The sequence below is a fragment of the Primulina eburnea genome, chromosome 4 (genome assembly GCF_022965805.1).
Source record: "Primulina eburnea isolate SZY01 chromosome 4, ASM2296580v1, whole genome shotgun sequence".
NCBI classification, from domain to species: Eukaryota; Viridiplantae; Streptophyta; class Magnoliopsida; order Lamiales; family Gesneriaceae; genus Primulina; species Primulina eburnea.
The window spans coordinates 12507843-12519931 of NC_133104.1; the positions used below are offsets into that span (position 1 = coordinate 12507843).

The window sequence follows — 12089 nt, forward strand, 5'->3', positions numbered from 1 at the left end:
CTTTTATCTAGAGAACGGACGAAATTTCAACGAGGATCTTCAAGTTCCAGTCATGAATTTGAGAATTTTTTTGCCATTACTTTTTATTTTAGTGATGCAGATGATAAAAATTTCGACATTTTGCTATGGTCATCACAAAAAAAACCAATATATCCAATATTGTCAATCATATAAAAAAAATTCTAGCTTGCTTCGTTTCAACGATTGTAGTGAAACAATCTTTTGTATTGGAGGAAATACATTGAATGAATGACTTTAACTTAAGTCTGGAAAATTTGAAAGCTCGATATTGCACAATAATTGGTCAAATGTCGCTAGCCGAATACAACATAATAAAAGTGATGAAGAAAATCAAGACGAAAACGAAAGAACATTCAGAAAGACGACGAGAAGAAATGCGAGTGAATATGATTGAATATAATAAAATGTAGTATATTTTTTATGTAAGATTTGAAAGTTGAAAAGTAATATAATTTTTTTTTGAAGAAATATAATAAATTTTTTATTGAGATAATGAAATATATGATATAGTTTTTATAATTTCAATTGTGTGAGTCTTCCTTTTAATTTAATTTTAATTTTTTGTAAAAAAAATCTAAAAAAAGAATTTTTTTTTTTTGAAAAATAAAAAAGTCGAACTGTACCTGAAATTGATGAATCGGACTTTAACCTAGATCGCCAGTTCCATAACCCACACCAAACCCGACCCTTGAGCCTTGACAAGGTGTAATGACTCCCAAACCGGCTTATCTACAAATATCTCGGGTAAACAAAAAAACGGCAAGCATCCTTCAAATCTACTTCATCCAACGCCTTTCTGTTCTCTCCTATAAGAGCGCTCTCTCTCTCTCTCTCAGTCTCAACAATGGCCATTCCTTCCAAATCCCAACACGAAATTGCACTGATCTCTCTCTTGATCCTCTCTCTAATACGCTTCTCTTTTCCCGAAACAGATGTCCACGATCTCCTCCCTTTGTACAACCTTCCGAAGGGACTCCTACCAAGCGACATCAAGTCGTATTCCCTTTCAAACGCGGACAATTCCTTCACCATCGAGCTCAGTTCAAACCCTTGTTATGTTAAGTTCGGTGGTCAGACTGTTTACTATGATAAAATCGTCAAAGGGAAGCTGGGATACGGGACGGTGTCTGAAGTTTCAGGCATTCAGGCTAAGAAATTGTTCTTCTGGGTGTCTGTAGATGGGATCGATGTTGATGAAAATGATGATATGATTGAGTTTCATGTGGGTGTTCTGTCCCAGAAGCTGCCGGCTAAAGATTTTGAGACTGTGAAAAGCTGCAAGACCAGAGGATTGAGAGATTCATTAGCTTTCTTGGATGCTTCGATTTTAGGTGAACTTCGCATTTAATGCATAGAGGAGGTTACTGAAGATTCTATCTTTAATTTTACGTTATATGCTTTTTATTTATCCATATAAGATTGAGTATTTTACTCTTTGTTGATTGCTGGAATTATGGTTTGGATTGATCTATGGAGTTGAACCATTTAAGTTAAGTCGATGTTATCTAAAGTGGCACTGCGTGTCAAGTAAATTTTTTTTTTATTTAACAAAAAATATCAACCATGGTTGAGTTTTTAAAATTTTGCTATTCTCTCTCTCTCAGCCGTAGTTTTTTTATTTCGGAAATTTCAAAATCTCTCTCTTCCCCTATTCTCTCTCGGAGTCCACTGTTTCTCTTTTACAACACAGAAACGAGCTCCTCTTATTGAATCAGGCAAGATGAGGCTTTTCCTTGCCACTGCACATTTGTTTTTATATAATGGGAGATATATATGTTTACTTCAAGAAATGTGGATTTGGTGCTTCTTATTTCTGTGAAATTGCAAATAACCATTCAAAAGAACTTTGAGTTTCATTTGACACAAAGACCAAGCCAAACAATACATTTTGTATATGGTGATTTATACCAACAAATGGAGCACATATTAATTTATACTTATTTGTTCTATATGTTGTATGAATCGACAAGACGTCACCAAAATATTCATAATCAACCTCGCATCTATAGTCCCTAAAGAAAAAGTTCATCACCCTATCATCATCATCCAATTGAACATTCCAGTAAGAATAATTCTCCTTATTAGCCTTATTTATAAAATATTGAATAAGTACAATGGCACTCCATTCTCAACTTTGGTATGTTTTTTCGACCCTACCCATATGGTCATATGCGTCTTTTCTAATAAAACCTAAATTTTGTGGTCCACATGCTTCATTTTCCATAAAAGAAACAGCATTAGAGACGGATATTCCAGCATTTACAATAGCTTCTAGTGTATACTTTTTTGCATGTGATATATTGCGTGCCGATTTTAGCAAGTGAGTTTGATCAGGTGCAAACATCTCATGGTTATGCTCTTCAAAAAATCTACTCACCCGCCATTCAAACCCTTTTTCCTTTGTAATCTTCAATTTCGCTTTACGTTGTGTTTTAATGACCGGCTTTTGATAAACTGGAATCCTTTTACTAGAACATTTCTCATCTTTTAAACCTTCACATGAACAATGAAATTCTTTTGATTGAAGTTCATTGGTATGAGAAAAATATCGTTGATCACCCTTCCTCACACTAAATCCCTTGGCATGCGCATATTGACAATACAATAAATAAGCATCTTCAACGCTGTTCACAACCTGTTCACTTCCAATTTACTCTCCAAAACGTGGACAAAAGAGTTTTCATTTGGTACCTCAACATTTCCAGCTTATTGATTGTTGTCTCCTTCCACCTCTTCAAGTGACAATTTGTTGTTATCTTCCATTTTCAAGTAAGAAACCAACTGGATCAATTAAAAAAAACAAAATGAATTTAAGTATTTACTATAACACAAGGCAAATCAAATTGATCTACTGGAATGAAATAAAACAGTCTAGACTCTCATACACTCTCATACCGCACATACACACAAAGAGTCTAAACTGGAGAGTCTTGTTACTTGTATGAGAAATAGAAAAGTTCAGTAGAGATGATAATCTTTTTTTAGTTATGTACTTTTGTTTATAATTTATTAAGAAACAAACAGAATTCAGTTCATTGCGTTTGAATAATTAGGAACAAGGAAGAAACTTGAAAATTAACAAATTTACTTAATAAAGATTATTTTTTTCTGGTGCTTTATATGCCTAAAAGTGTTGAATGCCTTGTTTCTTTGTGCAGATCCTATAAAAATCTAAGGGCTGGAGTGCAAATTGTTTTGTGGTTTCTCCTCGTCAGGAGGAGGTGACTGCTTCAAACCACCAGCCCGTTGTTGTATCGAAATATATTTGTATCTATAAATAATGGATGGGACTGAGTGATATTCTTCACCTCATTCCTGGATTATTTTTGCGTTACGCTACTGTTTGATATATATGTCTTCCAACCTTTTTTTACTTGTTTTGTTATCTATCCGCATTTTTTTTTGCGAAGATAGTATTTGAAACTTGACTGGCCAAGGCAATGTTGAGAAAGTAGTGGGCTCTTTGATTTGTGAACTAATTTTTCTTTTTCTGGAACATGGTCAAGTCAACTCATATACAAGATGTAAAGCAGATGCCATAGTTTAGCTAGAGTAGGGTGTAAATAAACTGATTCAGTTCGTGAGTTTTTTGAACCGGCTCGTAACATATTTGATTTGTATTTGAGTTTATTGAATTCGAGCCGAACTCGAAAATGTTTATTTTTTTTAGTGGAATTCAAGCTCAAATTATTTTATTAGTTTACGAGCTCTTCATGAGTATTAATATTTTATTAATATAATATAATTATATATTAAATAAATAAATTTCGAACTTTTCGGATACATATTTTCGAGCAATATTTCGAATAATTCGTTAACATGTTCGAATCTTTCGAGTCGAACTTGAGAGCCTCTATTCAAGGAACATTGGGGAAGGACCAAAATATTTAGTGACAAGTACGAGAATATGATTTTATGAAATTATTTATACAGGAAAGTCGCATTATACATATTTATGGCTATATTTTTCTATGTACGAATTATGTTAAAATTGCATGAATTTTATTATGTATTACTTGTTAATCACGGTTTATGTATATTGAGTTGTTAGACTCACTAGACTTAATCGATCCAGATGATGTAGTTGAGGAGACGGGAGGCGGTGACCAGTTAGCAGGTTCGGACCAGTGACAGTGCAAACCCGAGGACCTTGTAACGTACGAGATTTTATCATGCACATTTTTAAAATATTTACTTTTATTTTATTGCACTGGTTTTGGTGACTAGTAAGTTGAACTTTTTATTATACTTTTTCAAATTATAGTTGATGTTTTTATTTAAAGATTTTATAGTTTGGTATTTCAACGGTGGAGTTTTAATATTAATATTATTTTAGTACAAGTGAGATCGTTATTTATTTTAGGAGTTGCAATAAATTATTAAATAAGAAAATTTCAAATTTTTCCGCAAATAGTAAAGTATTAATATTTGAAGATATGGTTCGTCACAGGAACTCACGAGCTTCTCGACACCATAGCTCGCGCGAAAAAAGATCTTAGTAGCAGGGAATGGATCGAGTTCGATTAATGGTTTCAGACCATGGGAAGAGGCACGAAAGCTTGGGGATTCGATTGTTGGTTTCACGGCGCTATTCCCTGACGTCTGGCAGCGTGGCGCGATGGCTAGATCTGGGCAAGGTGATGACGGATGAAACGTCTACTACTCGTTTTTCTTTAAAATATACTAAATTTTTTTTCCATTCTATATTACTTTCGGCCGAATATATGTATATAAATATATAACATTTTTGGCACCATTTTAAAAATCAAACTAACCAACTATTATTTAAAATAAAAAAGAAAGTAATTCAAAACGTTGAATCGTAAATCGTTTACCCAACCTAAACTTAGCATTGTTTTTAAAAATAACTTAATACTAACATATTCTCAAAAAACTCTCAAAAATATCAAAGGAAATAAAATCCTAAAAGTAACTTAAATCATTAGCATAAGTCATAAACGTAAGTCGTAAGTGTGGAAAAACTACCGCTGATCCTCAAGTTGTGTGCACCTTCAGCTAAGCAAGATCAACCATGAAGTCCCTCATTAACCCCAGCATCATGCTCACCTGCATCAACACATCTATTGAATCTATTGATTCAGCAAACCTTAACCACGATAACAAGTAATACATATACATCCACATGCAACAGTGAAAATATCTTTACTTAAAATAGCTTTTCATGAATATGCATAGATTTAAACATTTTTGCTTTCATCATATACATTTTCCTTTTCATCATATACGTATACGTTTTCCTTTTATTGAATTTGGATCGTTAATTGTGACTTTCATATCAGCTAAAGTTCGATGGATCCATTTACGTATAACCACATTACTAGGCGGCGGGGATATCAGCGAACTCTCACCCGTCAACTGAGCTTTGACTTATCATATCATCATATCATGTTGATAGAAATACGATCGTCAGCCTCCCTCTGGGCCTTCTCCCGTAAATGGGCTCCCTCTGATGTCTTTTTCGTATTAGTCACAATCACTTCACATCTTTCAACATTTCATATTTTCATCACTTATAAAAAATCATATACATATATAAATCATTTTTTTAAACCACGCATGCGACCTGTATTTTAGCATTAGCATTTCATAATATAATTTCATAAAAATTCAAAATAAACACTTTAGCATATATTACAGAATTCAGGGCACTTCTAGAACATCTATCATTTTTCAAGTGTAAAATGATCGTTTTACCCCTAGACTTAGAATTTATCGGTTTTGAATTTTTCTTGCTTTCATTGACTCTAGATCATCTCAAATAATTATTTAAGCTTCAATTAAATTGTAACGTCCCGAAAATTTGAAGGTCCACGTGAACAACATGCATGCAAGTTATTAAATTTATTTGGTATTTTATCACATTCTTTTAAATGATTAAATGCATGTTTATTTCATTAATTTGTGTTTTAATTAATGGTTTATTTAAAGTTTCATGCATTAGAATTTTAAGTTGCATTTCACGCTCGAATGAGGAACAAAGACCGGAGAATTATCAGGAAAATCATTTTTATTACATGATTAATTTTTATTAATTAATATAAGATGTTTTAAATGTATTTTTCAAGGAAGGAGCTTTTTTGGGTAATTTTACCCGTTAGAGCATATTTTTCAGTGGTGCACAAATTTTATCGAATCGGGAGTTTTTTTGAGGGTTCGGCTAGTATTTTCAAAAATTTGCCAACAAGAAATATTTTTCAGGAGTATGTTTGGACTTAATGGGCATACTTTTAAGCTTGTTGGGCTTGAAAATCTTTGTAAACTTTTTAAAATATAATTAATGGCCCATTAGAGTTTATTATATTTCAGAATTGTAAATGGTTTGAGTAAAATTAATTCTTCATAACCGCAATGCGGGGAAAAAATTACAGAGTATGATTCTTGAATCGTATTTATACTAATGTAGTGTGGACAAAAACGTAAGTATATATGCCAAGACGTGTTTGTACAAAAGCTATCACAAAAGTCCATTTCTAATACTCCCCCTCAAGATGGAGAATGTATATTTTGAATTCCCATCTTGATCATCAAGTCCTGAAGTCTTCCTGGAAGAAGAGATTTGGTGAGAATGTCGGCCAATTGCAAATAGGAGGCAATATAGAAAACCTTGATGATTCCAGCATGTATTCTTTCACGTACAACATGGAAATCGATCTCGATATGCTTCGTTCGTTCGTGAAAGACCGGATTTGAAGCAATGTGAATCGCTGATTGGCTATCACTGAACAAGGCCACTGGATCAGCAATATGAACTTGTAAATCTTTTGAAAAACATAGCATCCAGACCACTTCACAAGTACCATTTGCCATGGACCTATACTCCGCTTCAGCTGAGGATTTAGATACGGTATGCTGTTTCTTTGACTTCCAAGATATGACGGAATCTCCAAGAAGCACACAAAAACCCGAGACTGATCTGTGAGTGTCCAGGCAAGCTCCCCAATTAGAGTCTGTGAATAAGCTCAATTTAAGAGCAGATGATGAGCTATAAAACAACCCTTGACCAGCTGTTCCTTTGATATACTTGAGCACCGAGTAAACAGCTTGTAAATGTTTATCTCGTGGAGCAGATACCTACTGACAAAGCTTGTTAAGGGAATAAGCCAAATCAGGCCGAGTGACTGTAAGGTATAAGAGTTTACCTACCAACTTGCAATAAAAAGAGGAGTCAGGGAGTAATTCACCATCATCATGTGAAAGTTTGAGATTAACATCCATAGGTGACGTTCGTGGATTGGACCCAAGAAAACCAGTGTCAGTGAGCAGCTGCAGAGCATAGTGGCATTGACAGATATAAATGCCACGCTTTGATCTCGTAACTTCAATTCCAAGGAAATATTTCAGATCACCTAAATCTTTCAACTTAAACTGGTCATTAAGAAACACCTTTAAGGCCCTAGCCTCTGCCTCATCATTCGTGGCTATAACCACGTCATCAACGAAGACAAGCAATGACGAATGCATCTTTATTAGTTCGAGTGAATAAAGAGTGGTTAGCATGTGATTGCACAAAGCCAATACGAATCAAGGTTGAGGAGAACTTTGTATACCATTGTCGCGATGCTTGTTTAAGACCGTATAAGGACTTACACAATTTGCATACAACATTTGAAGGTAGTAAAGACTCCTCCTTGATCTGATAACCCGGAGGTAGGGACATATATACCTCCTCCGAAAGATCACCATGCAAGAAGGCATTGTTCACGTCCAATTGCATCAAGTGCCAGCCACGTATAGCAGCCACAGCTAACAAACGCCGAACAGTAGCAAGCTTGGCAACGAGAGAAAATTTCTCAAAGTAGTCAATCCCTTCTTGTTGGGTATATCCTTTGGCCACCAAGCGGGCTTTATATCGTTCTAGATTCCCATCAGCCAGGAACTTGGCTTTATATACCCATTTACAACCCACAACACTTTTCCTAGGTGGCAAGGAAACAATTGTCCAAGTCTCATTGCGTTCCAAGGCTTGTAATTCATCCAACTTTGCTTGACACCACTCCGGAGAGACAATGGCTTGGGAAAATGATTGAGGTTCAAAAATTGTGGATACATTATGGACAAATGTTCTATAGGAAGAAGATAATCTGTGATCATCAAGCACATTTTTCAATGGATGGATAGTAGAGGAAGGAGGTTAGAATTAACAATGAAACAATGATAGTCTCGTAGGTGAGACGGTTGAACCGAATGTCTACCAGACCGAGTAGAAGATGGGTGTTCACCATGGTTAGATGAGATGATTGGTTGAGACTGAGTTGGCAAAACACTATCACAAAAGAAGTTATCATCATTGGGCATGTGTTCGCTCTCAAATGGAAATACACTCTCATGGAAAATGACATCACGAGATATGTAGATTTCGTTTGTTTCGAGGTTAAGAAGTTTATAAGCCTTATAGCCAGGAGGATAACCAAGAAAGGCTGATTTTATGGCTCGAGGAGAAAACTTGGTGCGTTGGCTTGGCAATGTGGAGCCATAACACAAACAACCAAAGGATTTGAGGTGTGAGTAATTTGGAATTTTATAGTACAACAACTCAAATGGAGATTTATCGTTCAAACGTGTAGAAGGAGTTCGATTTATGAGATAAGCTGTGGTAGTGACGTAGTCAGTCTAATAAGGCAAAGGGATGTGAGATTGAAACATCAAGGCTCGTGCAACATTCAAAAGATGTTGATGTTTACGTTGAACAACAGAATTTTCTGGGGACGTTCGACACAAGATTTATAGGGGACTATACCTTATGATCTAAAGAACGCGGCAAAATTGAATTCATGGGCATTATCTGATCGAACTGCTTTAATCTTGGTTCCAAATTGAGTGGAAATCAGCTTACAAAAATCAGGGAATATGGTTAACACATCAAATTTTCTTTTCAATAAATGAATCCAAGTGAAACGTGAATGGTCGTCAACAATAGTAAGGAAATACTTATATCCTTCGACACTTAACGGGAAGAAAGGGCCCCAAATGTCAATTTGGATTAGTTCAAAAGATGTATCACAGATAGAATATTTTGAAAGGAATGGTAATCTCTTATGCTTGGATATATGACAAATGGAACAATCAAACAATTCATCGTGTTTTATTGAATCGATACTTGTATGTTTTCCAATTACAGAGAGTCTAGTGGGGGAAGGGTGGCCCATACGATAATGCCATAACTTGTATTGAGTAGAAGAAACATTACAGACAGTTGGAGAGAGACTTGAGGTATCTAGAACATATAGGTTGCCAACTCGGTTACCCGTCCCAATCATCCTGTCCTTGGTGAGAACCTGAATATGACAAAAATCAGAAGAAAAAGACACAGAACAATGCATACTTTTGGTTAATGCACTGATGGATATTAAATTAAAATGAAAGGTAGGAACACACAAAACATCCTCAAGTATGAAATCAGGGGACAAATGGACTGGTCCTATATGGGTTGCTAGTGTATTAGAGCTGTCTGGAAGAATGACTTTAGAAGAAACAGGTGTCGAGGTGTGATATATGGATAATGAGCAGCAAATATGGTGAGTGGCACCAGTGTCTAACACCCAATGTGTCTGATTGTTAGAAATGATTTTAGGACATGAAGAGAATGTACCACTGAAGCAAGAAACTGAAGCCTCACAAGTCTCATGTTGCTATGAATCTGAAGGAGGGCCACAACCAAATTGAAGTTGAGAGCTTAAGAACTCAATGAGTTGTTTAGAATGTGCTGGACTCAAAGTATCTCCAGTACGATTCAAATTCGTCTCAGGCATGGGAAGACATGTTGTACCCCGAACTTGATTAACATGCATCTTAGTGTCAACCTGTTTGATCTTGTACCTTGGGTGCCCCGGCGGATATCCATGTAACTTATAGCATTTATCCATAGTGTGACCTAGAATGTTACAGTGGGAGCAAATAGGCTTATTATCAATTTTGTTTCCTCGACTATCCTTACCCCCGAAAGTACCTTTAACAACAACAATGTGAGGTGAATGGAAAAGTGTGGAGGATTTATTCATGGGGAAACTTGTCATATCAGTGTGAATGGAGCGTTGTCTCGCCTCTTGCATGATTAATGAAAAAATCTTCGAGATGACAGGTAACAGATCCATCATGAAAATTTGAGCTCGATTTTGAGCATAGGACTCATTCAATCCCATCAGAAACTGCATGATGCACTCCTGGTTATGGTAATTGATCCAATCCTTCATAGCGCTACATTTGCACATCGAAATTGGTTGAAATTCTTTGAGTTCATCCCACAATGTTCTCATTCGTGTCTAATACATACTAACATCCATAGAAACTTACTGCAATCCACTGAGTAATTTCTTTATTTGAAAGATGCGAGGAGCATTGCTTTGTTGAAAGCGATCGCGCAGATCTAACCAAATTTCATGCGCCGTCGGGAAATATAGCAAGCTATCAGCAATTTCACGATTAACCGAGTTTAGAATCCATGAAATTACCATACTATTGCATCGCAACAAGATCCATATAGAAGATCTTCATTTGGGGGTCACGAGAAGCTACCATCGACAAATCCAAGCTTGTTTTTGGCTGTCAAAGCCATTGACATAGCACGCATCTAGGTATTATAATTTGTACCTGTAAGGGCATGAGATACCAGATTCAATCCTGGATGATCACCATAGTTCAAATAGAACGGGCTGCTAGAATCCTCGATTGATGTTCGAACAACCGGCTGATTATTCGAAGCTTGACCGCCTTTGGCCATGGAAGAGTTTGGAGCGGATTAGAGCTCTGATACCATTTCAGAATTGTAAAAAGTTTGAGTAAAATGAATTATTCATAACCGCAATGCGGGGAAAAAATTACAGAGTATGATTCTTGACTCGTATTTATACTAATGTGGTGTGGACAAAAACGTAAGTATATATACAAAGACATGTTTCTACAAAAGCTGTCACAAAAGTCCATTTCTAATATTATATTATTTAATTATTCCCCTAAACTCCACTAAACCTAAATTTCATTCTAACCAGCCGACACCCCCCTCCATTCAGAAAAACCCTCTCGGTTTCAACACCTCTTTCAACAACATAGAATCGGCCTTAACATTTTTTCAAGAAAAAGTTCTCCGGTGCTCCCCCCGGCAATCGTTCTTCGACGTTCTTGGGTAGAATTCATCAAGGCACGCTTGTATCTTCCATTTTCTCTTCATTCACACCTATACTATGCTAGAATTTATGTGCGTGCTCGAAAATTAAAGGATCCTTCTTGTGGTTGTTTTTTTGTTACCATCTTGTCATGAAACTTGCATGGTTTTGAATTATGCTCACGTTTTTTCTTGTTTTTGTGCAAGGGGCTGTAAATTTTGTGATGCAACGGGGCTGTGCAGGTCGTGTATATTGATGTGTAGGTGCTGGAGTTTCGAGATTTGCCAAGCTCGAGGGGAACTTGTTCGGGTCTAGCGTTTGTGAGGGTTTTAAAGACAAGATCGAGGGATGAGGGTTGACAGCTGTGCATGGCTCAATTCAGGCCTTGAAGCCGACCCTCTTGGGTCAGTGGAAGGACTGGGAAGGGGCTAAGCTCGGCTGGTCTTTGTCCATAGGCAGATCGAAGGAGCTTAGAGAGGGGGCTCGGGTAGCTTGTTCATGGGGGGTGCCGTCGGGTGTTTTGGGTGGGGCAAGTGTCACGTCCCGATACCGGGGTGAGTTGACATCCGGCGTTGTTTTACAATTATTCAATCGTAAATCAACAAGCCTCGTAGTACAGTGTATAACCAAACCAGTCTTTTTCATAAAACATACATTGTCTTTACAACGTAATCAATTTAACAAACGAGTGCGGAAGCGAACAGCGTAAAAATAAAAGATAGCCAAATTCCAAAGTATGTCTTGATCAACTGAAACATTGTTACCATCCCCAGAAATGCATTTGCTCTTCTTCTTCAACTTGTTTTTCATTCTTATCTGGAAGTGAGAGGTGTAAGGGTGATTATTTTGTGAAATACTCAGCAAGTGGGGGCCGATCGATCACAATAACACAAGGATATACATATCTAGATCTTTAACAATTTGAAATTTTCCGTGTCTCAACAAACG

At 36.4% G+C, this 12089-nt stretch overlaps 1 protein-coding gene across 1 annotated transcript; it reads left to right on the forward strand.

The window, feature by feature from the left end:
- Nucleotides 1-782: 782 nt before the first annotated feature.
- On the forward strand, nt 783-3394 carry LOC140830900 (uncharacterized). The gene is made up of 2 exons (XM_073194460.1): nt 783-1352; nt 3180-3394. The coding sequence occupies exons 1-2, from the start codon at nt 866-868 to the stop codon at nt 3194-3196; spliced, it is 504 nt and encodes a 167-aa protein (XP_073050561.1). The 5' UTR covers nt 783-865; the 3' UTR covers nt 3197-3394.
- The last annotated feature ends 8695 nt before the right edge of the window (nt 3395-12089 follow it).

Coding starts and splice junctions, on each gene's coding strand:
- LOC140830900 (XM_073194460.1), top strand. CDS start 866: ATGGCCATTCCTTCCAAATCCCAACACGAAATTGCACTGATCTCTCTC.